Consider the following 26,001-nt stretch of genomic DNA (forward strand, 5'->3'; position numbering starts at 1 on the left):
ACTGACTCATATAGGACTCATATTTGGATCTGAATAACGCTACGCTATACCTTAACGGTATGAATAACGGTACAATATTTGGGATCAAATAATTTTGTGGTTTTGAAACATAAGTTGATCTATAAAATCGGGGCTCGTTTTTTTTGCAAATGTCTCCCATTTTATGTTGACTTCAGAATCATTCAAACTGCAGGTGTAAGATTAATGTTGTACCATTTCTAGGCGGAGAGAGCAATAAAAAAAAAGTCAAGTATTTTTGCACCCCCTGCATCGATGGTACCACCTAAATTGGATCGGAAGGGCGCGGGCGCCCGCGTCTGCGCTTATTCAATTCGATTTCGCCCTCATTTCTGTTCACCCCGGGCCACCCCAAAGAAGCACCCGAGCCGCTAGTATCTCGCGATCCCCTTCGTCGCAGTGGTCTTAGCTACCTATAACATAATAACTGTGACGACGCTTCGCGAAGATTTCGTAAATTATTTATAACGAAAAGAGGATCAAATTAACAGAAAAGTATAACGAAAAGGGAGATTATATGTTGTATGTACACCGTCGATCGTAATTAATTAATTAATCAATATAAATAAATTGTAAGCCGATTAAAACTCACGTATGTAGATTATGAATAATACAACGCTTAAGATATAAATTATTACAACACGGGGTGTAGATTGTAAAAAATGTTGCAAGTCGTGTTTCATTGGGTTTTAAACCATTCGAATTAAATTCCTATATACGTATTGGTATTAACGTTAATAGGTGATACTAGTATAATTAATAATAATGCATCAATAAATAGAGTGTTAATTTAATTAAATCCGGTGCGTTGAGGTGATACGGTGGTGGCAGCAACGGTAGCAGCTCCCTAAATATTAAAACGCGGTGACTAATCCCTTCTCTTCATACTCTCCACAGCGGGAGCAGAAGAGCGGAATTTATTCAAGCTTATGAATTCAACCCCCCTCTCTCTTCTCTGTACAGAGGGTTGGCTCCAGTAGAAAAATTCAACTACCCCTGCAAATAGCGGAAAATAGAAACGGAGCGTTGCAGCGGCTTCCGTAGCGGCTGCATCGGCTCCTCCTGAGACGGAAGGGGTGTCTTCGTTTATTTAAAAAATCGCGTAAGTTTCACCATACTTATAGTTCATTTTATTATTTAAAAATTCAATTTTGTCCTACGATCAGGTCTTACGAAAGCGTTTGTTAGTTTGAATATACACATATCTCTTAACAGCTGTGAAAACAACTGATGCACATCGTGTTATTGTTTATTTACGAATATACCGATTCGTCATTAGACGAATAATTCCGTATTCCTATGTGTTTTTCGATTTATAGGAAGGAAAAATCGTACGCCAACTTTCGGTACGAAGATCTTCGAATTTTCAGCTAAGGGTTGTGGGATGCGATGGGATTTATCTATGGAGTATTGACGAGTAGCCGTTTTCTATTTTTATTTTCATTGTCTTCTTGACCCTATCCTATAATGCAGTAGCAAAATCGATTTCGCTCGAACACCCCCTACCCCATCACATCATGGGAGCGAAAAAACCTCGTGGCGCAAGTTTTTCGATTTCTTTAGCGCGCGCCGTGCACGGTGTACAATTTAAACATTGTTTCGAACCACGATATCTCGTCATTGTCTCGTCGTTGATCTTCGAAAAACCTACGATCGCGTAATGTCCTTTATCTTCTTGCGAGTGCGAACGTATTTACGGACATTAAAAGCGCGTCTCTCTTTTTTCGCGTATAGATGAATGTAATGAATACATATGCGCGTTTCTGTACACGTATATAAAGCTGAATACATAGTTAGGTAAATTCGCAAAGAGCGAGGTGATCGATAGCGTTAGTTCGTCGAGCGACTGTAGAATACGAGTCGCTCCGTCGTCCAACGGGGGAATGAATTTGCGTCCCTTCTGGCCTTAGCTAAGCTTTACATATATACATAGACATTATATAAATGCACACAAGTATGTACACACGTATGTATAAACTCTCTCCCTAGGAGTCCTGCCACCGCTTGTTGTTCCGCACCCCCTTGACAAATTGGTAAATATTTCGTTTCACGCTTGGAGTAATGTATACATGGGTCAACGGGAATACATTTATATGTATAAATGCGTATACATGCCCTAATGTATAAGTATATAGGTATGTAGGTATACGCATATACATATATTTTATGTAGGTATACCGTTATGGAACACCACTTTTGTATTTCACATATGTATACAAACATATACTTTTATATTGTACAGCTGCGCTGTGTAGTAATTAAGCTTTCCACTATATTTATTCCTCTTTCTTTTAATTCCACTAATTTCTTTCCCTTTTCGTTTCCGGCAGTTGACTTTGCGTTCAGAAAAAAAAATCAAGTAGAAGGGAGAAGACGGCTGCTAAGAATCTCAGCTCGCTCTTAATTATGCAACAATTACCTTATATACTTATATATACGTATAATACCTACATCCATACTAGCTCAACGTACATCGCAAGAATTTTCGCCTGCCGAGAGTTTACAGGAAAGGAATCTGGTACTTATATAAATACGCCAAGATATTTTTCCCGAGGGATGAAAGTATAGCTATATGTATGTAATACGTATAGTCATAATGGCGCTGCAACCTGCAACTCGAAAGTTTCGCTTAGAAGTTCATCGCACCAGAATTCAGGTTACTTTCCAGGATCCATTGCACATAGTCCTTAGAGAATTAAAATCTTCAGGTTGATCCTGAAAGAGTGCTTCCGGGATCGCGCTATCCTTTGTCAAGAAACGCTATTTCCTATCCATCAACAACGAAACTTTTACATTTCATTTCGTTTCGGTATTTTTTCGTATTTTTTTGTCTCGTAGAAATTTTTTATCGCAATACAACCAACGATAAAACTTTGCTCAATCTACGATCGTCTCATCGAATTTAATCGTTGAGAAATCATTTAATGAAATCATGACAAAAATTCATAACAATACCTCCACTTTTCCGCAGCTGCAAACGCCAGAAAATTAAGTCAATAAGATGATTTTCATAAATGACAAAAAGAGCAATAATTAAATAACATAGAAAAAAGGACAAGACCCATTTTATGAGAAAACATTTAGAATAAATTAGACGTATAGTAGGTATGTAGATAGGTACATATGGGTAACTATTTCAACATAGTCCGAGTGTAAAAGCTCCGAGAGAGTCGAGCGTATTATACTCCTAGAATTCTCTCGGTCTCGCCGGGACTAATTTGTTAAGATTAAGGAGAAAATCCTCTCGAGCACGCTTCCCTTTATTCCTTTATTGTTATTATTTCTGTTTTTTCTTCATCTCGCTTTATTGTTTTTTACTCCGCTAGCCATTACGTCGAGGTCGTCTTGCGCTACGAAGGGTCTTAATTCCTTTCAATTTTCCCCTTTTGCCAGCTCTCTTTTCATTTCCATTTTCTATCTCTTTCTCTCTTTCATCGTCAGTCACGCGATGCCTCGAGTAAGATACGCAAAAAAAAAATAAAAAATAGATAAAAACGAAGAAGAATGATAAAAACTTTATCATGATTATTTCAAATATTATTCGTATCTTTCTATTTTGTTTTTATTAATTTGTTTTCTACTTTTTTGGTTTTTTTTTACAAAAATTATCCGGTACAATACTCATTTATGATCATCGTGTACTCTTCCTCTCTATAATTTCTACATACTGCTAATAATTAAGTGGGCATTTCACAGTTTGAAAGTTTTTTTTTTTTGTCTTTATAAATTCTTCAAAGTATACTTTATAGTATAATAAATATTATACTGCAGATTGATTTGTTATTTGAAAACCAAATACATGCAACGATATTAAAAAAAAGAAGACATCATGAAAGATGAATAAAATTCAAAGCTTTCATTACCATTTGAAACAAAAGTAAATTTTTATACTCACGCTTCTTGGGAGAGAAGAAAAATTGGGGGTAAGAAAAGAAAAAAGATGAAATAAAATAATAAATAAAAATTGTAACGAAATTCTATCGCGATCTTATGCGCTGGTGTTCCTCGCGATGATTTAAATCGATACTTTTGCGATATTGAGAATCGTCATGTTTGTGGTGATCGTGATGATTATCGTGATGATGATGGTGATGACTGTGATGATCGTTGCCCCATAAACTATTTGTTCCGTCGCCTTTGTTGAGGCTAATCTGTTCGACGATATCTCTACTGGGTGATTTTAAGTTGTAAGCGAGTCCCAACCAGGCCATACAATCGATAAATGCAGTGCTTGGGTTTAATCCGTAACTTCCAAGTTCGGCCGCCTTATAGTCCCATGGAAAAGAGTGGTGATAGTTGTGCCAACCCTCTCCCAATGCGAAGAACGACACGGTCGCATTCTCCGTTGGCTTTACGCGGCTGAAATCAGGATAATAATTATGAAAACGCACAATTTAGTAACACCATAGAACCGCGAATGAAAAATTTGAGGCCCGACAAAGCTGCGGAAAGAATTTGAGAAAGAGAAACCACGTAATCTGCATAATTTTTTTCCCTCTGTATCATTACGTCATTCAACTCTTATCTTGTCCCCCGGATCATCGGCCACCGGATCAGCTCAAAGAAACGTAAGCTACCGGAGAAAACGGGGAGAGAAAAAGAGAAAAAAAAAAAGGAAACCAAAAAACTAAAAAAGGTTTCCGCAACCCCTGCGCGAGGGTTTGACGCGGTTGATTAGTTACGGTTATACGGTTTGTAAGTAAGAAAGTAAGCGAGCTACTGGCTGCGCTGCTTCTGTATAGAAGTGAAGGATTGAGTCCCGGGCGACGGCAGATTAGGTAGAGTCTGAAGACATTAATCTCGTTGACTTTTTTTTTCTCCTATCTCTCTCCCTCTTTTAACTTCGTCGTCGCCAAAATGAAATTAGGGTTTTACTATCAATAACGCGGATAAGAAATTGTGGGGAAAAGAAGGGAAGCGCAGGGAAAAGTTTAACGTATAACATATACCTGTCGTACGGACGATTTCCCCACATATGAGCGAAGCTGTTGACGAGGAAGGTAGCGTTCAGTAACCATACGTAACGAATCGTTACAGCTAAAATGCTGATGACAGGAGACTCGTTCCAGAAATAAATCGGGATGAAAATCGGGAGTGCGAAACACAGGAACAACATCAAGGGTGTGTAATACCTGGAATATCGATTACAATCGGGTAGAGTCGAATTTTGAAAATTCATCGTTATCTCAAGAGAACATGGAAAAAAGTAATCTCTCACTTGTTGATCACTTGCAACACCGGATCTCCGTAGATATCGCTCATGTCTACTTTACTCCCGTATTTTTTCACAGCCGGATGTCTGCGCATCATGAGCCATCCGACGTGAGAAAAAAAGAATCCTCTATTGGCGTCGTGAGGATCGGCTGGGGTCTCCGTGTAACGATGATGCGTTCGATGGTCGCGAATCCAGGCGAATGGACTCGTCTAAAAAACGTAGAATACCTCAATATTACGACGATAAATATCCAGCCCCCCTCGTAATGTACTTTTCGAGACAAGATCCCTGCTAACCCGTCGATTCACTGAGCTGGAAATGCAATGAGCGAAAATTCAAGGAACCGGGACCACGTTCTATTTCCGAAATTTTCCTTCAAGACTCAACGCGTCGAGCCCGTTCCTGATTTACCGCAGAACTGAAGCCGCGCTCTCCGGTTCGTTAATTTCGGCATCGAGGTATGGAAGATATTGAAATAAACTCCGTTCTAGCTTATGGAGAAATCGAAGCGGGGCAACCATTTTCCGTGAACGTGTAAAATGAGCTTTAAATTTAGTACCGCGAACCGTATACCAACCCCCCGGTCGGGGGTGAAAAATGGAAATGAAAAAAACAAAAAACACTGTCTACGCAGTGATTTTCAGCACCCGATAACCACCGTTTTCTCACACGCATACAGAAGAATCGTTATTGGATTTATTCACTGAATATACCGTGTAGGTATACACGGTTATATATCCGTTATTGAACTTTTTTCGCACATATAGGGCTGCTGTGTCGCTGAATCGTCGAAAAAAAAAAAAAGGAATGTATAAACGTAATTAGTCAAATTAATTCCATCAACTTCGTGTACAGTAGAGCGCAAACAGGCGAAAACAGTTATTACAAAATATAGAACGTCAAAATAGAAGGGAAAGGAAAACGAAAAAAAATACCGAAAACTACACCATCGTAAATTTTTTGCAAAAAAGAATTTTTCTCACCTGCCCAGCGGCGCAGTAAAGCAGCGCTAAAAATATCTTCAAAGGTGTTTTAGCGCTGTAACTCCTATGAGCCCATAGTCTGTGAGCTCCAGCCGTAACTCCGATACCGGAAGTAATTCCATAGAAGGGGCCTTTGCGCCGCAAAAGAAAAAGGTTTCACATTAGAGAGAAAAAAAAAAAAAAAACCAAAAAGAAAGCAACAATTATCAAGATAACAATGTGAAACACTTTTGGAATTATTCTTATGTTCTGTTCTTCTCGATTTCATGTTATACGGTAGAAGGGTAGAAATCTGTGCGCGTATGGGCGGAAAATGTTTCATGAAATCTACTCACTGAAAACCCACGTCCAGAGTTTCGCACGATGATAATTCGTAGCGAATCCATAAAAAGCAACGAAATGCAAAATAGCTAGGACAATGATGTTTATCCATATCAATGGTTGTTCCGCAGATTGAGGTGGAAGCGGAATCGGTTCTGCTGCAACCTCCGCAGCCACGCCACCATCTCGAATTGATTTCTTACGCTCCACCTCTGATTCCTTAAACTGCGTTACCGTCGACGTGAACATCCCTCTGTAATTATTCGAAGCAAAAACGATGTACAAAAATTGACGAATATGCGAAAAAACTGAGTGATATTGTGGGAGAAAAGTACAGGTACCGTATATACAATGTACATTTATATTTGGCAAGATTTGAAATCAATAATGACGGTCCGTGCATCGCAAATATATTGTCAAAGACCATGACATTACAGAGAAAAATAAAGAGAAAGAAACAGCCCGTAACGAACGGTCGTCGGAATCACGCTCGCCATCATATCATACCGCAGATATATTCTACAATTACACACATTCTAAATAAACAATGATCACAGGCCACGATGACGATGGATGGCGATTGCGTGTATAGACATCAGAACGTAAGAACTACGTAGACCGAGTTTCGTTGACCTAGTATCTAATGTAAACGTGGCTCATAATTCGAATTATAAAGTCGTACCGACAGCTGGAGGATACGCCGAAAGCGAAGAGGACATGAGTAGGTACGAGCAGTGGGACATGGTGGCAAAATTAGACGAGAAATCGGGAGATGAGAATAGGAAGAGAAAGAAAAATCAACCATACAGCATCGCGATTTCTCTTCATTGTCAGCACTTGACCGAAACTGACTTTATGACTTATATGCCATGTACGTGACGTGTTTCACGTTCCCGGATACATGTATGTACGTATTTAACATCAATATTGTATGCGTGTACATGAGATCGGTAAAAATCCGACGGGGTATGCGTGCGTCATTAATTCTATATTCTTCACGCGTGTCCTATATAATTGATGTTTTCGAGGCTTGCTTTTACGGTCGATGTTGGTTCCGTTTTTCTTTTTTATTCGTGTACCTAATCTGCTCCGATCCATCAAGATACTCGGTCCTCGAATGTACTTTCTATAATCCTACCTAATTATAATCGTATCGCAGCTGCTTCTTTTACCATAGATACCTAATTATATCGTACAAATGTATGTACCAATTATCACCGAAAACTTTTTTATTCTCATTCTTGTCGTGAAAACAATAGAAAAAAAAAAATCATCAGAGACCACATACGACTTGGGATTCTTTCCATTGCATATATCGTAATTTCACGAAAAATTCAGGATTTTATGTGGAAAAAAAAACAAACTCTAATGAGCTACGGCGCGTATAGTTATGATACGTTTTGCTCAGAGTAAAAGTAAAATTAGAAAAAAAATGATTAAGAAAAAGAAAGATCGTCAGCCACATTAATTATGAATGAACTTGACAGTGACTTTGAAATTTTATAATAAAACGGAAGGTAGAGCGGGTAACACCTTGTACAAAGGTTAAGGTGTTTTGGCGATGAACGGCATAAACCGGAATCTCGTGGGTATACCTATATCGTATTACACGATGCATGTATGTCCACATACACAGGGTATTTACATTCTCACCGTGTAATGTGTGGAGAAATTATGTGTAGAACCGATTAGTAGATCGTTAGATTAGCGCGGGTTATGCCTACATTAATATTTCACCCAATTAAAGTAAGGTAACAGACAAACGAAACATAGCTGCGGGGGTATTCGAGAGCATGATGAGACGTGCGTCTCAATTGTACGATTCGATTAAAAAAAAAATTTTAACATTCAATACCATTTACAGGTAAAAGAAAAAAAAAAAAAAAAAAAGAAAAGAAAAAAAAAACTATTGTTCATCACCCTTTCGATGGTGAATAAAAACTGGATCGTCGAGCAAAGATTTAGGATCGAAATTTTTCTGGGGCGAAATTAAAATAAAATAAGGAAGAGAAGCGGATTCGATTGCGGGCACATACATATGTATACGGGTAGGAGCGAATGCACACGGGCATATGGTACCTGCATATTCATATACTATGGGGGATCGGAGCATCGAGAAAGTGAATTCCTGTTACCGATGCCGCACCGTTGCATTCGATGTGGTTCACTTGCGGACCGGTTTATTACATACCACCACCTGATTATGCATCTCTCACTTCACCCATATACGTACACTCGTACGTAAATAAGCGACACGTACCCGTGTAAACGAATAAGAGTGCAACTATACGAGATTTTCATCCGTGCGTGGTTCCGCATTCATTACGCACGATCTGCAGAGCCGCGCGTCCGCGTCCCACCACGCGCCTTTTTCTTTCACCCGTTATGATTATATCCGTGATATATGCACATCTATAAGAGAACTGCAATATCCTATACCTATGTATATCTATCGGATCGAACTTTACGTTACGTCAGATACGGAAATCCATAAGCTTGTACAGAGAAAATTTCTCTGTACAAATTTTATCGACTCGTCAAAATACCGTTTATATGAAAATTTTCGCCTCCCACGATCCGGTTTTCAACATACTATGTTGTGAAAACGTACGATTGAAAGAAGAATCGCTCGCTTTATAGGATGTAATTTTTTTCGCACGATCCCTCGTTGCTCTATACACGATCGATGCACGCCGAGTGATACGGACAACGTAATTAGAAAATAGAGGAAAAACCAGATTTTGTAATGCAAGTAACCAATTTAACGGCCAGGTATCACCCTTGTTCATAATTCATTTATACACGGTGTTCTAGTAATCCGTTCCATTCTTGGACGCCTTATAACACGCGCGTAATTGCACGGGCGTAATAAACGCTATCACGTGGGAGATGCAGTAAGACATGGTTAAGTAAATCAGGAAATGAATATAACACGCCGTGCTCGTTGCGCGTGGTGAAAGTATCTAATACCTAAATACCCCGTACACGGCTCGAATGAGACAAAAAAAAATCTCATTTCTTTCTTTCCAACGATAGTAAAAGTTAGAAGCGTACGAGAAAACCAGCCCCGATTCGATCCGATCCGATTTCATTCGATTCCGCATTCTATTTTATAATTATCCTAATATCTGTAACGGTCGATTAATTTCACGATCGCTTTTACCTCACACATCTCGGGAAAAATGAGATGCTTTGATCTCTCACTTTTTCGATTCTTCATTTTTACGTTTACTCGTACGTGATGTAAATTTTGGATTTCTTTCGCAATATCGATGTTTCCGGTAGATACACATCCTTTCTCTGACGACATCCTTTAATTTTCTAATGATGAGAATTTTCACCGAAAATTGCCCCTGATTTTTTTCCAATTCGAGGTAAATTGGAGTCGATCGCGATTCGGGTTCTTTCCAACTCTCTGCTTATGCGTGTAAAGCCAAAAGGGAGCTCGCAAGTTTTCACGAATTTAAACTGCCCTAGTGGTTTTTGAGCTATTGTGAAACCGAAATGTTGAAGGGAAAAAATGGGGGCCAATCGCGAAATCGTCAAATTAATTCAAGAAAATGAAATAATTTCAAAATATAATATACCGTGAACGATGATCGCAATTATAAGACACAAAAGACCAAATGCAATACTCACTATGAGAAATATGTCCCTTTCCGAGCGCCGATCCGGTGTTAATCAATTTTGTGTGCGGATGCAGTGCTTCTTGCCGCTGATTTTTTCCTCGCTCTCTCTCGAATGAAAATTTCGTCGTTCCCGAAGATAACGAAGATTCAGCACTGTCTCATTGTCAGTATGTGCGAAAAATGGTCGCCGCTCGATTCCACCGTGAAATTTTCAATTCTTCAATATTTTCGTACGAAGCTTTTGAATTTGGCAAAGTGGTGCGAACGGTGCAGTGTAATTTACAGCGTCGCTTGTCGACCGTACAAAGCGACGATTCGATTCGGAATGAAATGAGATCGGTTCGTGGGACTGAAGCGGACCAGCAAAATCCCCCGGGATCTTTCCAGGCGTGCGGTGGACAGTCGTTCTTATATATAAAGACTTGGATGGTTCCTGTCGATAGCTGCTTCGCTCGCGGTCTCTCGAGTAGGGATTTTAAGCAAGTGTGGATACGCGTTTGTACGCGTTTTAAGTATTACGGGAGAGAGTGGGGCGAAGCACAACCACCCTCGGGCGAAACGAAGGATTCAAATAGTTTTCAGACGCCGCGGATGATGCTACCGGAAAAACTTTACATCTTCTCGTACACCCCCGGGCTCCGGACGTCTCGCCTCGCCGTTTCCTTATACATTTTTAAAAACTGATAACGCAACTTCGGTGTTGAGCCAGCGCGCGACGCACACCTCTTACAATCAGGGAGAGAATTTGGCCGAATTCGCTTCTGTCATATCGTCATGATAAAAATACGCTCCGCTCTAACGCGGATCAAGGAACAGGGTCATACGCTCGTACCTTTCCCCCCGAGCTATCGCGGTGTAAAAAATAAAGAGGCAGATCATGTGCGGAGAGATCATCCGAACGGCACCGCAGTCTCGTTCAACTATATCGCAGCACTCGTATAGCGTCTACGTTTTTAGGTTTTTCAGCCCCGAGGCAGCGATCGTCAAAACATTTGGAGTGTTGACCGTGAATAGACCTGATGTACCGTGCTACGTGTTTCGGTCAACGTCTAATACATCGGCGCTTGATAAAAAAAGGAAATCGTATCCAGCAGTCTCGTTGATCGTTATGCTTTTACATGTATAGGTGTAGGATCTCGCGTATACATGTATAACTTGCGGAGAAAGCGCGCCCAAGGTACGCTGTGCGTATTATACTTGCACATGAGACACGCGTGGTTGTGTGCTGTAGGTAATACTAGGGGAATTAAAATTGATTATTAATCACGTATTGTGGCGAGACCGAGAAATGTGAATGAACTGATTCTTATCGCGCCTACTGACTTTCTGTTTATGGTAATATTATGCGCCGAATTAATTTGGGATTGCACACAGAAGCGTGAAAATCCGAAAATTTCAATGCGAGGACCAGGACGGCGAACCAAATTCATCCCGTTCTTTGAATACTTCAATTTTGGTTTTTTTTTTTTTTTTTTTTTTTTCCTCTCCGGTAAACCGTGTTCTGAATTTGCTCAAATAAAGTTTGATAAAAATAAAGTACCGAATTCTGAAATTTCTACGTGATATTCGAATTCAGAGAACCTGGGGACCTCGAAAAGGACACCCATGACGTCATACGCTTCTTTTAATTTTAATACCAAGGATGCCTGCAACGCACGTTGCTTTACATACATACGCGTAATCTTCGAAAGGGTTGAAAGTATATATCCGTTTCGGGAGACACGGACAAACGCGTATCTGCTCTGTTTTCATCTTCGCGCGCAACACCCCCTCGCCGAGGTGTAAACGTAGCCGATTATTTATGAGGTATATACTTTGAAATTCATCAGGAGGCCAGCCGTAGAGGAGAAACCTTCGCACAGCCGTTTTCGTTTTACGTTATATACAGTTACATGAGACCCGGGTTTCACTTACGCTGGACCCTAACGGCCCAGATATATATGTATACCAAACGTATACGTATATATAAATGAATACATTTTATGTACACATGTATTATGTATGTCTATAACCACTTCCTTCTTCTCTCAAGTTACTTTACATCCGATACTTTTGCGACTACAGATAGGGTTCAGAATTCAGCTTAACCCGTCTTCGACAGACGCTGTACACGGTTATAGATATCGATATAGTCGGATGAACTGGTTCAATTTCGAGCCCTCTCAATGCATTGAATCGTTTCATATTTTTTCTACGCAAATACAATCGACATCGACGTTATATAAACCAGAGGCAATCTAGAGTCTACGGTGTACTATTCACACCGTACAAAAGCTTGGTCGATGTCCACGTATAAAAATGAGTAGATATCTATATGTATAGGTGTATAGGCAATCTTTCTCCGATTCCTCAATTCACTTTACGTCTATTTTGTTTTTTTTTTTTTTTTTCGCCTGGTTTTTTGTACCTTTCTCGCGTCACACTCTGGGTTCATCGGAATTATCGCATGTATAGGTGTATACCTTACATCTAAATATGGCGGACAGAAAGTTACGCGAAGAGAAACAAGTTAAAAAAATGAAAAGATGACTGTACGTATATGTGTAACAAAACTACCTGTATCGTCGTATTAAATTCGATTCTGCGATTGCGATTATCCGACATGATTTGGAAAGTAAGAGTAACCAGTGATACAGGTGGGATGTGGTGAAAAAAAAAAGTCTAACAAAAAACGCATGCCCGCACAATTCGAAAGATACCTCCATGTGTCGAAATTACCCTTTCCTTCTCTACCTTAATTCGCGCATACTTTAATGTAAAACTGAATAGGGCACGTCTGTGTCAATTCGACCATGTTCCGGCACCCCTTCTATTATCGCACCTTCTACTTCCTTTTGTTTTTTCAAACGGTTGGGAGAAGGTGAAGCGTTCGACCCACGAGACGAAGAATGGTGCGTAGTTTGTGGGATTTCGTTACGAATCGTTGGATTTTTCGAATGACTTCCTCGTCGCCGTACACCTAAAAATGAGAGGAAAGGGAAAATGAATGACGAATCGCCGAACGTTGTTCGATCGTGAGTTTGACACGGATTGCCCGGTAAATACCAAAGTGAGTTATATGTATACACCCAGTGCATCTCGTGGATCGATTATTTGCGTCCCAATTTCCGCGCTGAAAGTCCTACAGACGATGGTTCTATCTTCTATGTACGTACACACGTGGTACATCGTCGTTCGCTTCGTTTCGCTTGGCTTCGTCTTTTCCATGAGCTTCCCGCTCTCCCGGTAGCTCGTTCTGGCCACGGCAGACACCCAACCCCTCGACCCATGCCGGCGTGAATTATTGTCGTAGGTACACGGTGTACACGTGCGCACACGTCCATAGAAACTGCGAGAACGCGAGACTCCCGGAACTCCGCAGGGGAAGCGTATTTTCATACGGGCGTAACGCCTGCCGCAGGTTGCCACCTTTCCCGGGTCGCGTACATGCATTTCGGCGGATAATAACAGGGTAACCAGCTCTCGTCGCGCTTATAAATATCGCGACAATTATGGAAAACAAGCATCACCAGGTGTTGCCACGTTCTATCGCCGATTCAACATGGATTTGAATGAGGTTTCGCAAACTTTTTCTCCTGTGCGGCGCGTTGACCGAACAAGAAACCCGAAAGAGGCTCTTCCCACTCTCGGAGTTTGAGGTGACTCACCCTGTGCACAGGGCATCCCGTACCAATTACGTCACTGTAACCACAGATAGAAGAACGTTACTTTATTTATTCGTTGATTTTCTCTTTCGGTTTATCTTCCACGAATGTGAAGAAAAAAAAGACCTCTTCGTACTGTGCTACCTACCATTAACGCATTGGCAAAAGTTCCGTCACGGAGTGCGGCGTACACGGAGTTGTACGTACGTACGATACGATGACTGTAGGTGCTATTTAACAACCGTAGGAGAATCGTAAAACATCGGTATCCTTTTTCTCTCTTTATATTTTTCCTTTCTTTTGCTGCAGCTTTACCTAGTATAAGCATTTCAGTGAAATTAAAATATATTTACGCGCAATGCCGCTGCAGCCTAGCGGTATTACTGCAGTATAATGGGGCAAAACGAGATGAAACGAAACGAAATGAAATGTTGCAAAAATTATGTTTTTTTTTTAACTCACACTATCTACGTGTCCATAGCTACGACCATGTAGGCATTACACCGAGCTGCAGTTGAGTCGTGGATGTAATTTTCGCAATCGGGATATTTCGACAACATTGGCCGCATTTGCTGAAATAAAACGAAATGTATTCGTATGGATATAAATGCCTAGGTACGTTGGTACGTACACACATAGGTATATGTAACATGAACGTACATCAGCCGCGTAGTCGCATACCTATAAATGCATGTGGCAACGTGATAAATTATAATTTCACGAGGTTTGCAATGCGACAATGCAAAAAAAAATATTTTCATATCCGAGTACCAATAATAACGGTCGAACAATGAAACGGTAAAATGACGAGGAGTCCCACCACGTTCGTTCTATCTGCTACGACAATCTTTTTTCCTTTTGCCTTCCTTTCCTTTTTTTTGGCTGGTTCATTTTTGTTGACTCAATTTCTTATTTCTCTCTTTCTCTCTCTCTCTCTCTCTCTCTCTCCTGTTCTCTGTGATTGTTGCACACATTAGAGCTGAAAAACTAGCGGATACAAGTACACCGTAGTATATTGTGAAATGAAGGTTTGATTTTTGTAGAATTACATTGATAAAAATCTTGGGATTAATTCACGAACAGTGCAATAAAAAACCACATCGATCGGACAAGATACGATTTAAACACCTTCGCGGTCTAACAAAACTGTCGATTTTTTTTCATTTTTATTACGTACTTTTTAATCGATCAAACTTATCTAATGTACGTGGATGTTTACGGTAAAAATTTAGTATAGAATATTACGTACCGATACAAAAAACAAAATAATCAACTCGATTTTATGAGGTTTTCCATGTTGTAAACCACAAAAAGTGACGAAGCAAAGAATGATAAAAAATTTGTTTGGAGAACGTGTATTCCATTTCGTAAAGGTATAGCGGTATTTCTAGTGGGGCGGACCAAGTTTTTTGGACGTGAATTCTATAAAAAAAACTTTTATGCATTCGAAGAAATTTTCTGCTATCGGAAGGAATTGAAGTGTTGCGAACTTCGTAATCATAGATTTTTTGTCACAGGTATCCTTGTTCAACCATAATATGGTTCAGGAACTCGAAGAAATGAGAGAAAACGAAAAAAGAAAAAAAATATTATGATTGATGCTTTTGATTCTGCAAATTAAGAACCTCCACCGACCCTATGAAATATATTATGTACATCAATCTGCGCATCGTTATATTTCGACTTTCATAAAAATATTTAATCTGATTTCCTACGTAAACTGCACCGCTTTTTTATTTCGATTTACATAGATATATAACTCGTCTGGCCAGATAACTTCCGAACAGCCCACTCCATAACTATGTGCAAAAAAAAAAACAATTTAATAACACATCACTTTATACCGATACTTGTGACTTGATCTCGCAGAGAACATCAGCAGGCGAATAAGAAAAGGAAAAAAATGATTCTTGAGTTTTTTTTCGCCTTGTGTTATAAGTATAGGGTCGACACTCATAATTCTGTTCACTTTCATTTGGACTTTCTCAATTAATAGTTGTTTTGTGTTTGAAAATGAATGTATACGCATCGCGTCAAAATGTAGAAAAATTAAGTAAAAAGAGAAGAGAAAAGACAAATTGAGAAAGAATGAATAAAAAAAATTGGCGAGTTGGAGATTTATGATACACATTAATGGACGTTGACGACCTACAACAACGTTTATATACATGTGTATGTATATTCGAAAGAACTGAGAGAACGTTATTGCATAAATTAGACCTTAAAGGTTAATCGAAATTAAATTCACTTGCACTCATTACTTGGGATGAAAAATATTTCCGTGCTCATACATACAACTACAAATGCTAGACGCAGTGAATCTCACCGACCACCTATTGGTCGTTGTTTCATTTATTCGTTCACTAATTCGTCAACGCCAGATAATTTCAGTCTGTTATCGCTAAAGAAATGACAAAAGATGAAAATAAATGAATAAAAATCAACCAACAGCAGTTGCATAAATCATCTAATACCTGCAGCCATGCATACCTAGTGTTATATCTGAGAAAAGGTTCTCAATTTAACAACACTCGTGAATGTTATTAATCAGCTATCGTTCATCCAAAAAGAACACGTCTGAACTGCTTGGCCGTTGAAACGGAAGAGATACATGTACGTATGTACGAGGTGTACGTACGTACGTTACTTACGAGCCTAATTGTGAGAGTACCTGGAAAGCATGTCCAAATGTAATTCATCGTTCGAAGGTAGATCGTGTAGCAGATCCGATATCTGAAATTGAAAGTGATCCTCTTTGGCGGACATGCATAGCTGCTCGGACGATCGATCGACTGGTGCTCCAAGCAATTCCCGAAATGATAGCACTTCCTTTATCATATTTATCTCAATTGGTGGGCGATCGTGAGTCCACTGGAGCGAAGAGAAACTGCACGTGATGCATCAAATTTCGATACCACGTAGGCGGTTCGAAATTGAAATCCTCATAAGATTAACTATCGCTAAAAGGAAACGAGAGAGAAAAAAGGCTCGTGTAGTCGAATGTGACGAAATTTACGATATTTCAATTGAAGAATTGCTTTCTAAAAACAAGTCAATCATCAAATTGTACGTATACGTACGTAGCTCTACGTGGACCTCGAGTATGAACGTTCATTTCTCTTCAGGATAATTGCCCTGAAGGTAAGTGAAGTATGAAAAAAAGTAAAAAGCAGTTTGAAAGGGCCCGCATTATGTACATTCAGCGGACGATCAACGACTACCGCTAATTTGACCCAAATTTCTATGGTCCGTTCGGTGGCCCCAGGAGACGTTAAAAAGGATGAATAAGTATATATAGGTAATATTCATGACGCGTGAAGTTTGTCGAAAAAATGGAAAATTCACGTTTGTGGTTTTTGTTGCGTTCAATATATCTACGCTATTACCGTTATTGCTACGGTATTATTACCGCTATCGCTCTAAACGCGGGTGTATAGGTATGTACAGAGAAAGGGAGAGTGAGCCAGGAGTGGCGCACATAGCGTGAGAGCTCGGCTCAAGTCCTTAGAGTCCTTATATCCCGTGGGATGAAGGGGTTTACCCTGCCAGAATTGAGAGAGATAAGCTCGGTGTCGCCGCGGCTTACCGTTAACCGGGTGCACAGGGAAACGGCATCAACTCCCGCAGGTATAAATCTGATAAATTTCTTACCCCCACTTTCCCACAGAGCGACCACGCCACATCCCCTATTTCTGTATGGGTATGACCTCACAGGTACACACGTATTCCCTCTCCTGATGGAATAATCCTACACCGAGGAAGAAGAGAAAGAGGCTTTTATTAAGAGAAATATGTAATGTCGCCGTACGCATTATACACATGTTTACTTACGCCTTACAGGTGTAGTCCTATACTGGCAGGGGTCAACACCCAGTCGAACGGGAATAGAAATATGCCCCATGCATACATATACCACACATATTACTGTGCAGCTGCAGCACATGCGATTTTTATTTCATCCTGTGCCGTACCACAGTTCCTCGCTTTTTTCAATCTTCTCACTTTTTTTCATCTCCATTGCCCCAAATCCCTGAGGGGGTGGGATATATGCTTGGAGAATGTGAAGTGCGCGCGTGGATACTCTTGGAACCTGATGGTGAAAATAATGGAGCAGAAATCAATCAGACTTTCAAGTGTATAGCATAGAGCCCCCAACGAACGATTCCCATCAATCCTACCTACCCTGAATTTAATGGCGACACGCCCACGTTCAAATTGACTCGTGGGTCAACCCCCTATAAAAAACGCGTTCCAGCTACTACCGAACTCATGGAGTAAAAAGTCACGACTGAAAACTTCTGCTTTACAGTTTTTCTACATCACGATATCCGGCATATTATTTTTCTGCTCCAAAAAACAGAAGCGAAAAATAAAATGGCGGATATCGTGATGTAGTTTTTTAATTATATTTACACATCTCTAATTCTAAATCGCTACAACCATCCGTTATTGTTAGAATATCCTCCGTAATGATTCGTTCCATAATTTTGGCAGAGATTGTTGTTGGTTCTATTTTGATGCGTATTGTTGTAATGAGATCCATAATAAGTAGGTTGATAGCTGTTCGTACATAGCTGCGTGGCGTACGGTGCAGGGCAATTAATTTCTGCGGCTGTGCGACAATCATTTTTTAGCGTAGGACAGGGACAAGGGCATGCAACGGGACGAGGAGGACACGATGGCTTTTTGTCGACGATTCCAACGGTCGCGCTACCAGACGCTGATTTCCGTCTAGCACATTTCCGGCGTTCCCCACAAGCAAGAGGATTTCCACCTTCTCCATCCGGTTTCCCACATTTCCCGAATTTTCCTTTCTTGTCTCTTTTGTTACATGTCCCTTCCTTGCCGCACAAAGACGGTTTTGTTATGCAGGGAATCGAATCACCGTCGTCTCCGGCACCGCCTGCGCCTACACCTCCAGATTTTCCGGTTCCGTCTCCGCCGTTTTTCCCACCAACGCCATTTTTGTTTCCGGAATTCCCGTCGGAAAGTCTTCCTTTGTCTTTGTCACGGCCTGAACCGTCCGTTCCCGATCCAGATCCGGTACCTTTATTGCCATTTTTACCACCTTTGCCTCCCCTTCTCCCGTTAAAGCAGCAGCACATCAGGTCCCTGGGATTTCGTGGAGCCAACAAAGTTCCACTACCCCAACAACCGCCAGTCAATTCGTCCTCTGTCAATTCGCGACATTGATAGGGTAAAATTTCGCTAGTTTCTTCCTTGGCATAAAACAGACGAGCGGGGTCTTCGGGAACTTCAATTTCAGATATTACAGAACGTCCCAGATGTGTTATTCTTAAATAAACCGTCAGTCGGGCTTCGGAATCGGTTCCGTCTTCCTTCAGGAGCGAATACGTTGCCTTGGAAGACCTATAGCGTATGCGCGAATGCGCCTACTGTTAAATTCGAATACATAAAAAGGAAATGAGTATTATTTCTGAATTTGAATAACCGACCTGCCAACAGGTTTCCTAGGATGCGTTGGAATTCCTCCGACTATTTCCGCATCCTTAATTTTAATCCCTTTGATAACGTCGTTGAATAATTCCGAAACATCGAGGCAAGCGAGACCGACATCTTCGCAAGCTGGTCGTTCTAAATATTTAGAAAGTTCTCTGTGCACGTGGATTTGAAGATCTACGTCCTTTATCGTCCGGTCAAGAGAGTCCTGAGGGATTGGAAACACGACCGACACCCCACCGTTGAAACGTTCTATCTCTGAATTTGAGCCTCTGTAAACTTGGTAATCGGAACGCTGAGGTAAAATGGACGTCCAGCTTTTATCCAGGAGTCTAAAAAGTACGACAGTCTTCTTCATCAACGCTGAATCGAAACTTGAAATCCGCGGGACGGACAACTGTCGCGAATAATATGAAAAATAAAAAATAGGTTAAAATTTTGAAGCTGAGAAACTTCAGTAAAACACGATTAAAATAATTCACCTCTTCGATCGATATTTCCAACATTATCAAGTCCAGATCCGACGCAACAATAAGTGACGACATTGTTGAAATTTGTATCAGTTGTGATAAACTAGACTGAAATTTTGAATTTATAGTTTCCTTGACATTTTTTTTCTTTCCGTTACTGAAATTCTGAATTGTTTAGTCTGAAATACGCCACGATAAAATTTTCGCAGATCCGAGAACCGTTACGATCTTCGTATTTTTTATTTCGCCTATGATTCCGCAAATCTGGTGTGCCTGGTTGCATTTCGGCCTTGGGATTTTGGGACACTTGGAAGTTGGAGCGCTCATATATATGGTAATGTGGAGTCCCAGCAGTGTAGATTTATAACGCGAATTACGTGTAAACGTTCGAAGCCTTCCTCTTCCTCTTTCCCTTCTCCAGGATATATTCCCTCCGTATAGCGGCAGCCTAGGCGGTGGTATTTAAGCTCCTGCAGGTCTTCTCCTCGTTTATACGAAGATAATTGAATTTCTGTCGGAGTCACAATTAAATACCTCCTGCTTAATTAACTAGTATGATTTCATTCGAATTAATCCTACCGGAACGGTGTATACATATACACCATATTCTCTAACGATTTGAACGCGTGACGAACCTCGAGCGTCTCGGATATATATTGTAGTTAATACCCGGAAAAGGCGTCCCAGGCGATTAACGCAGAATCCCAAATCCTCGGGGACCTGCAACCAGACTATATGGACACAACAGATTACGCTTTCATACACCCTCTCTCTCTTTCCCTCCGAGGACTCTGGGGATCAAAGTAGTTGTGAAACTTTGATTTTAGAACCGCTTTCTAGGCAGCAGCTAAGTGCCCAGGGTAATCTTGCGGTTCTTGGTGTTGCTTCTTCTCTTCCTCCTCCTCATACTGCTGCGGCTTCCAAAACTCCAGCTTCTCCAGGGATCCCGCAGGAGAATCCGGCAAGTTCTTATCTCTCGCATAAGTTATCCTAGACTGTAAAGGTATAGGTGAGCTGGCCATCCACTTCCTATAAGCTGCACAGGGAATGAATTTGACCGTCGGAAATTCCCTGAAAATCGAAAACGTGTTCGATGGTTATTCCATATCGTGCGTACACCTTTGATTTCATCGAAACTCTAAGAATTGAAAGAATTTCTTCTATTTCTAAACTTACAACTCTCGTAAAATTCGGCAATAATTCAAGCGGAAGTAAGAATATAAGATCCACCCTGAAGCCAATATGAAAGTTTTGGTTTTAGAATGTTCACAGAGATGTTAATTTTTTTTACCATTTATCAAAGATGTACAAACCCCCTCGAGTTGTAGTTTTTTATTCATCTTATTCCACAACTTCCCAACGTGAAAATTCCAGCTATTTACTCCCGGTATATTACTTATTTGGAACCAGAATTGAAAAACTGTAAGAGCTTCATTCGCATTCTTCGGCAGCAAATTCGTAGGCGCAGGTGCGAAGCGTATGAGCATTTTGAAAATTTTCTTTTACTACGAAAGTATTGAAAGATACCAGGTAAGACGCTCCCTATATTTTCTTCGTCATGATATATTTGAAAATTTAACTACAACCGATTATTATCACCTTGTCGATTTTTGTTCCAGCCGAGGATGAAGTCTGACTGTCCAACCGGACTTTATTTTATCCTGATCCTGGCAAGTAGTCTTCTGATAACGACTTCGGGGACGTCTCGTTATAAGGTAAAAGATCGGAAAGTCCATTTGGTAAGTTTGCAGAATCAATCAAAGCTGGTTTGGTTTTTCAGCACTCTCGAAGGCACCGCGATTACGCTTCGGGGCCAACGGTGATATCAACGGTGGCCGATTCTTCACCGTCAACGTCGTCGGTCCTTCAGGACGGGGGGGATCTTATCCTGAATAATGGAAAAGGTAAGATGGAGGATTATTTGAGGAACTCTGGAGAGAAGGATAGCCGATAAGCGGCTGAACGGGTCATCGGCGACCCCCCTTGCAGAGAAAATAACCGTATCTTGAAATTGAATACCCTCCAGCAGCTCACACTAGCTTATAAGCGATGAGGATAATCCAAAATACGAAACCCATAGCCACTAAAATTGCTGCCATTTGTACGCAGACGCACATTGTCACCGCAGTTTTAAAAATGACAGGGCGAATTTAAAACAGATCAGAGAAAAAATTGAATAACGTGCAATTACCCGTATCATTGATTCACTTCAGATCGTTGCTTGGGAAAGTACTGCGGTGCCGGCAGGGAGTGTCAGTTATCGGTTACCGAGCCTGAAGGAGAAGTCGCGCTCTGCGTTTGCATAAGAAGATGCAATCGTAGGCATCGTCCAGTCTGTGGTAGCGATGGTCGAATTTATGCAAATCACTGCGAACTTCATCGTGCAGCTTGCAGCTCCGGACTACCCCTCATAGCCAGTAGATTGATGCGATGTCTCCACAGAACGGGTGAGTAGAATAAGATTTAAAAGAAAAAAGAGAAAGGAATAACAATCTCGCACCCTGACCTAGACGCGCATTCTCCAAGCGCTCCCAAGTCTGGGACGACTCCCAAGCCACCGGAGCTGGAAAAGGTTCAGGAAAATGTCATCGACACGGACAGTTATGACCTAGACGACTGCTCTGCTCAGGAATACGAGATCATGAAGGTAAAATCCAGATATTCTCGAGGGGAAAGGAGAGAGACTCGATCGATCACCGCTGGTAATAATAATGCATCGATTCTATCCGCTAGGATAATCTGCTGCTCTTTAACCACGCGAGGTTGATGGCACAGGATAATCACAGCAAGGAATACCTGGTCAGCATAATGTTCTCTCACTACGATCAGAACAACAATGGGAACTTGGAGCGAGAGGAACTAGAGCAGGTGAGATGACCCTCTCCGAGACTTCAGGATCCACGTCCATTAACAACCCTATTCAAATATCATGTTCCAGATTGCGCATCGAGAAGAACTTGAACAGCTCAGCAGGGGCTGCTCTCTCGGCCACATGATAAGCTACGACGACGCTGACAAGGACGGACGCCTGAACATCAATGAATTCTACATGGCGTTCAGCAAACTCTATAGTAACTAATATCGATAATAATACCGTTGTTCATAACTTAGGTCCACAAAGATAATGAAAGTCTCAACTTCCGTTTCGATAAGGTGTATCTGTGGTCTCTCTGGACAAATCTCGCGAAGTTAATCACATCTCGGCGATGGTGGGTGACAACGTTGAGATAAAATGTGACGTGACAGGAACCCCACCTCCGCCTCTTGTCTGGCGCCGGCACGAGGCGGATGTTGAAACTCTTTCCGAACAGGAGGTAATCATTCTTCTCATATCTCTCGCAAGCTATCAACTATGAATTGCTCATCCCCGTATTCAGATCCGAGTTTTCAACGACGGCAGTCTTTACTTAACAAGGGTGCAGCTCGTCCACGCCGGGAACTACACGTGTCATGCCCTCAGGAATAAAGACGTTGTTCAGACCCACGTGCTCACAGTTTACAGTGAGTTTTCGTCATTACGATTCTCACCGATTTCCCAAACTCGAACACCTCTGTGACTTTTCAGCCGTGCCCGAGGTCCGCGTAACGCCGCGGCTGCAGTCGAAAAGACCGGGAGAAGAAGCGACGATGTGGTGTCACGTCGTAGGGGAGCCTTTGCCCCGGGTGGAATGGTTGAAAAATGACGAACCCCTCCGTCTTGACGCGGATGACGATGGGGTGAGGGAGGATGAAAGCAACGACGATAGCGGAAGTAACGATGCGGAGGATGGGAAGTACGAAGTGGTCGGAAACGGGACAAAACTTGTCGTCAGAAATGTGGGATATGCAGACACAGGAGCTTACATGTGCCAAGCAACAAGTGTCGGTGGACTCACTAGGGACATAAGCAGCCTCGTGATCCAGGAGCAGCCAACCCCGAGTAAGTAATCGCATCCCAAGCAAAGTAGCAATGGAGGAATCGACGCGACGAAGGAATCTATTTTCCAGCTGCTGCCAGTGAAGAACGTCGCTTTTTCTCTTTCCACGAATGGGGAGTCTCAATCTATGAGCCTTCGGCGTGCAGACTCTATCACCAAATAAAATCATCGGACATAATTCCAGGGACACAGGTAAATCAAAGACCTGACTTTCGACGAGTAAGATGTACTCTCATCCCTCACTTTTCCTCACCCTCAGGAATACGTGTGTGGGGGAAAAGGTATCGGTTGTTCATGGGGTAGAGCGATAAACGTGGCTAATAGATACGTCTACGTTAGTCAACCAGAGAAGGATCGTATCCTTGTGATAAGTAAGATCCAGATGGTGGTCGTCGATGTAAGTTTGCTGTGCCGAGCCTGGCTATGGAGTCGGTTGCGCTTGCTCACCAAATTTTTTTTCATTCATTTCAGGTCGTAGCTACGGATAAATACCCCGTCGAATTGTATTACGTGTCATCCCTGGACCAGGTCTGGGTTCTGAACTGGCGCAGCGTGCGGGATGCGGGGATAAAAACTGTACAGGTAATCCGCGATGCGGCGCAGAAAAGAAAACACCGTACAGTTCATCCCGAGCCAATTGATGGGCAGTTCGACCTTGTCAAAGGTCTTTATATACCGGGGCACCAGGTACTAAAAATTGAAAGTGTGTTCGAGAATAGACCGAACGGAAATTAACAGATTTTCTGGATTAACAGGAGATCGGCCATACTTACAAGTACGGGTACGTTACGCACACGAATCAGAGAGGCATGTACAAACTGGATTTAGCAAACATGCGTTACACTCGTAGCGTAGATCTTGCACCTTACAGCTGCGTGCCCACGAACGTTCAGTTCCCAGCACTCTGTAAGTACAATACGACGAATAAAACTCATCCTCACAGCATCTCTTCATCATTCATATCCTCGGCAGATGGGTTTGTCATTTTGCAATGCGAGGAGCCTGTCACAGGGCGAGCAACGGGTCAACTTCTACTGGATTACGTAACAGACGCGGTACTAGCCCATAAACCAGAACTCGTAGGTCGCCCGTTAATTTCTCCAGACTCTCGACACCTCGTCACCCTCGATAGACAAGAGAGCGGCGTGATACTCGTAGTCCAAGAAATATTACGTGAGTGTAGTTGCCGGTTGCATTTAATTTCCGGGATGAAAAAATGCCAACATTACTTCATGGATTTTCAATCACGTTACAGCGAGTAGTTTGAAGTTTGCTTTCGACGTAAAAACTTCGCTCAACATAAGCGACATAACATTTTATCCATCTCAGACGACGCATGGTTGCGATCTTTACGCTTCTTCGACGGATAAGGAGGATATCCTATTCCTGAACCTTGCAACGGGTATGTTCACGATTATTTATCCTGATTAAGATTGCGTAGGTTTACCGAAAAATTTCTCTCCAACGTCAGGTAAAGTCGAGATGATAACGGGAGTTGGAAAGGCGATGCCAGCGAGTATGGCAAGTTGGGGAAATCCGAACAGACCGATAGTGGAGAGCGGTGTTTTTGGAAGATATATGGTTAGCCCTTCGAACGAGGCTCTGTTCGTTATAAACGGAGAGACGAGGACCGTCAACTGTGAAATCGGAGGGCTGGTCCGCCCAAGCGCTGTAGTTTGGTTGACGGTTCCAATCCACTAAGGCGTATACATACATATGTATATGAAATAGAGGTAACCCATTGAATTTGATTCGTTTTCAATTTCCCATTAATTTTTAGTAATCAGCTACGGTAAATCGTTCAACGGTGCGGCGACGGTGACGGTGACGGCCAAGCCAAGTTCAGTTCGACCCAGCTGTAGTCATGTATCCATGAATCGGACCTTTAGTTAGTTCTTGGAATCCAGATGATTAGAATTGTTTTTTATTCTTCTTTGAAGAGCCTGAGAGAGAATCACAAATTTATAATCACACGAGAGACACATGTGGGCACTTGACTTAATAAAAGATAATATCATTTTCATACTAATTGTTAAGATAACACCGTACACAATAACTAGTGATAAAAATTATAATAGAATATTTATATTATATTATATTGTATTATTAAAGAAAATTACGAAAAAATAACGAAAATGAAAATGACGTGTTTACAAATAGCATTTTTATGGAGTATTGCCTGTTCGTGGCGTGTAATTTAAAAAGATTAGTATTTGGAAACCGAGAGTTAATCTCGAAAATTTGAAGTGACGGAAAAAATAAATAAATAAATGAATAATAAAATTTGATTAATAAAATTGTTATTTTGTATCTGAAATAGTATAAACTAAAAAATAATAGTTTG

At 41.3% G+C, this 26,001-nt stretch overlaps 3 protein-coding genes and 1 long non-coding RNA gene across 13 annotated transcripts; 1 reads left to right on the forward strand and 3 right to left on the reverse strand.

The window, feature by feature from the left end:
* Positions 1-137: 137 nt before the first annotated feature.
* Positions 138-25,793, forward strand: LOC105684140 (follistatin-related protein 5-like). 9 transcript variants are annotated; one of them, XM_020851276.2, is made up of 19 exons: positions 138-1,120; positions 20,568-21,270; positions 21,360-21,455; positions 21,521-21,644; positions 21,954-22,187; positions 22,251-22,387; positions 22,474-22,608; positions 22,679-22,811; positions 22,894-23,054; positions 23,118-23,241; positions 23,306-23,659; positions 23,728-23,849; positions 23,917-24,054; positions 24,129-24,344; positions 24,413-24,563; positions 24,630-24,830; positions 24,913-25,059; positions 25,129-25,361; positions 25,438-25,793. In XM_020851276.2, the coding sequence occupies exons 2-18, from the start codon at positions 21,220-21,222 to the stop codon at positions 25,356-25,358; spliced, it is 2,754 nt and encodes a 917-aa protein (XP_020706935.2). In that variant the 5' UTR covers positions 138-1,120; positions 20,568-21,219; the 3' UTR covers positions 25,359-25,361; positions 25,438-25,793. The 9 variants fall into 9 exon arrangements, with proteins under 9 accessions (XP_020706935.2, XP_020706932.2, XP_048514488.1 ...); XM_020851273.2 differs by lacking the exon at positions 25,438-25,793 and having other exon boundaries at positions 138-882; positions 982-1,120; positions 25,129-25,366; XM_048658531.1 differs by lacking the exon at positions 25,438-25,793 and having other exon boundaries at positions 138-854; positions 982-1,120; positions 25,129-25,366.
* LOC105684111 (acyl-CoA Delta(11) desaturase-like) lies at positions 3,563-10,317 on the reverse strand. The gene is made up of 6 exons (XM_048658564.1): positions 10,177-10,317; positions 6,552-6,790; positions 6,217-6,347; positions 5,237-5,442; positions 4,968-5,150; positions 3,563-4,377 (listed from the first exon to the last, which is right to left on the reverse strand). Exons 2-6 carry the CDS (start codon positions 6,784-6,786, stop codon positions 3,996-3,998), a joined length of 1,137 nt encoding a protein of 378 aa, XP_048514521.1. The 5' UTR covers positions 6,787-6,790; positions 10,177-10,317; the 3' UTR covers positions 3,563-3,995.
* Positions 13,706-17,783, reverse strand: LOC125501788. Of its 2 annotated transcripts, XR_007279448.1 has the most exons (5): positions 17,642-17,783; positions 17,462-17,558; positions 14,273-14,382; positions 13,959-14,125; positions 13,706-13,847 (listed from the first exon to the last, which is right to left on the reverse strand). It is a non-coding gene; the product is annotated as an uncharacterized LOC125501788 (long non-coding RNA). The 2 variants fall into 2 exon arrangements; XR_007279447.1 differs by lacking the exon at positions 13,706-13,847 and having other exon boundaries at positions 13,861-14,125.
* On the reverse strand, positions 18,167-19,966 carry LOC105684142. The gene is made up of 3 exons (XM_012397289.4): positions 19,753-19,966; positions 19,267-19,667; positions 18,167-19,180 (listed from the first exon to the last, which is right to left on the reverse strand). Exons 1-3 carry the CDS (start codon positions 19,813-19,815, stop codon positions 18,244-18,246), a joined length of 1,401 nt encoding a protein of 466 aa, XP_012252712.2. The 5' UTR covers positions 19,816-19,966; the 3' UTR covers positions 18,167-18,243.
* Positions 25,794-26,001: the final 208 nt, after the last annotated feature.

The sequence above is a fragment of the Athalia rosae genome, chromosome 7 (genome assembly GCF_917208135.1).
Source record: "Athalia rosae chromosome 7, iyAthRosa1.1, whole genome shotgun sequence".
NCBI lineage: Eukaryota > Metazoa > Arthropoda > Insecta > Hymenoptera > Athaliidae > Athalia > Athalia rosae.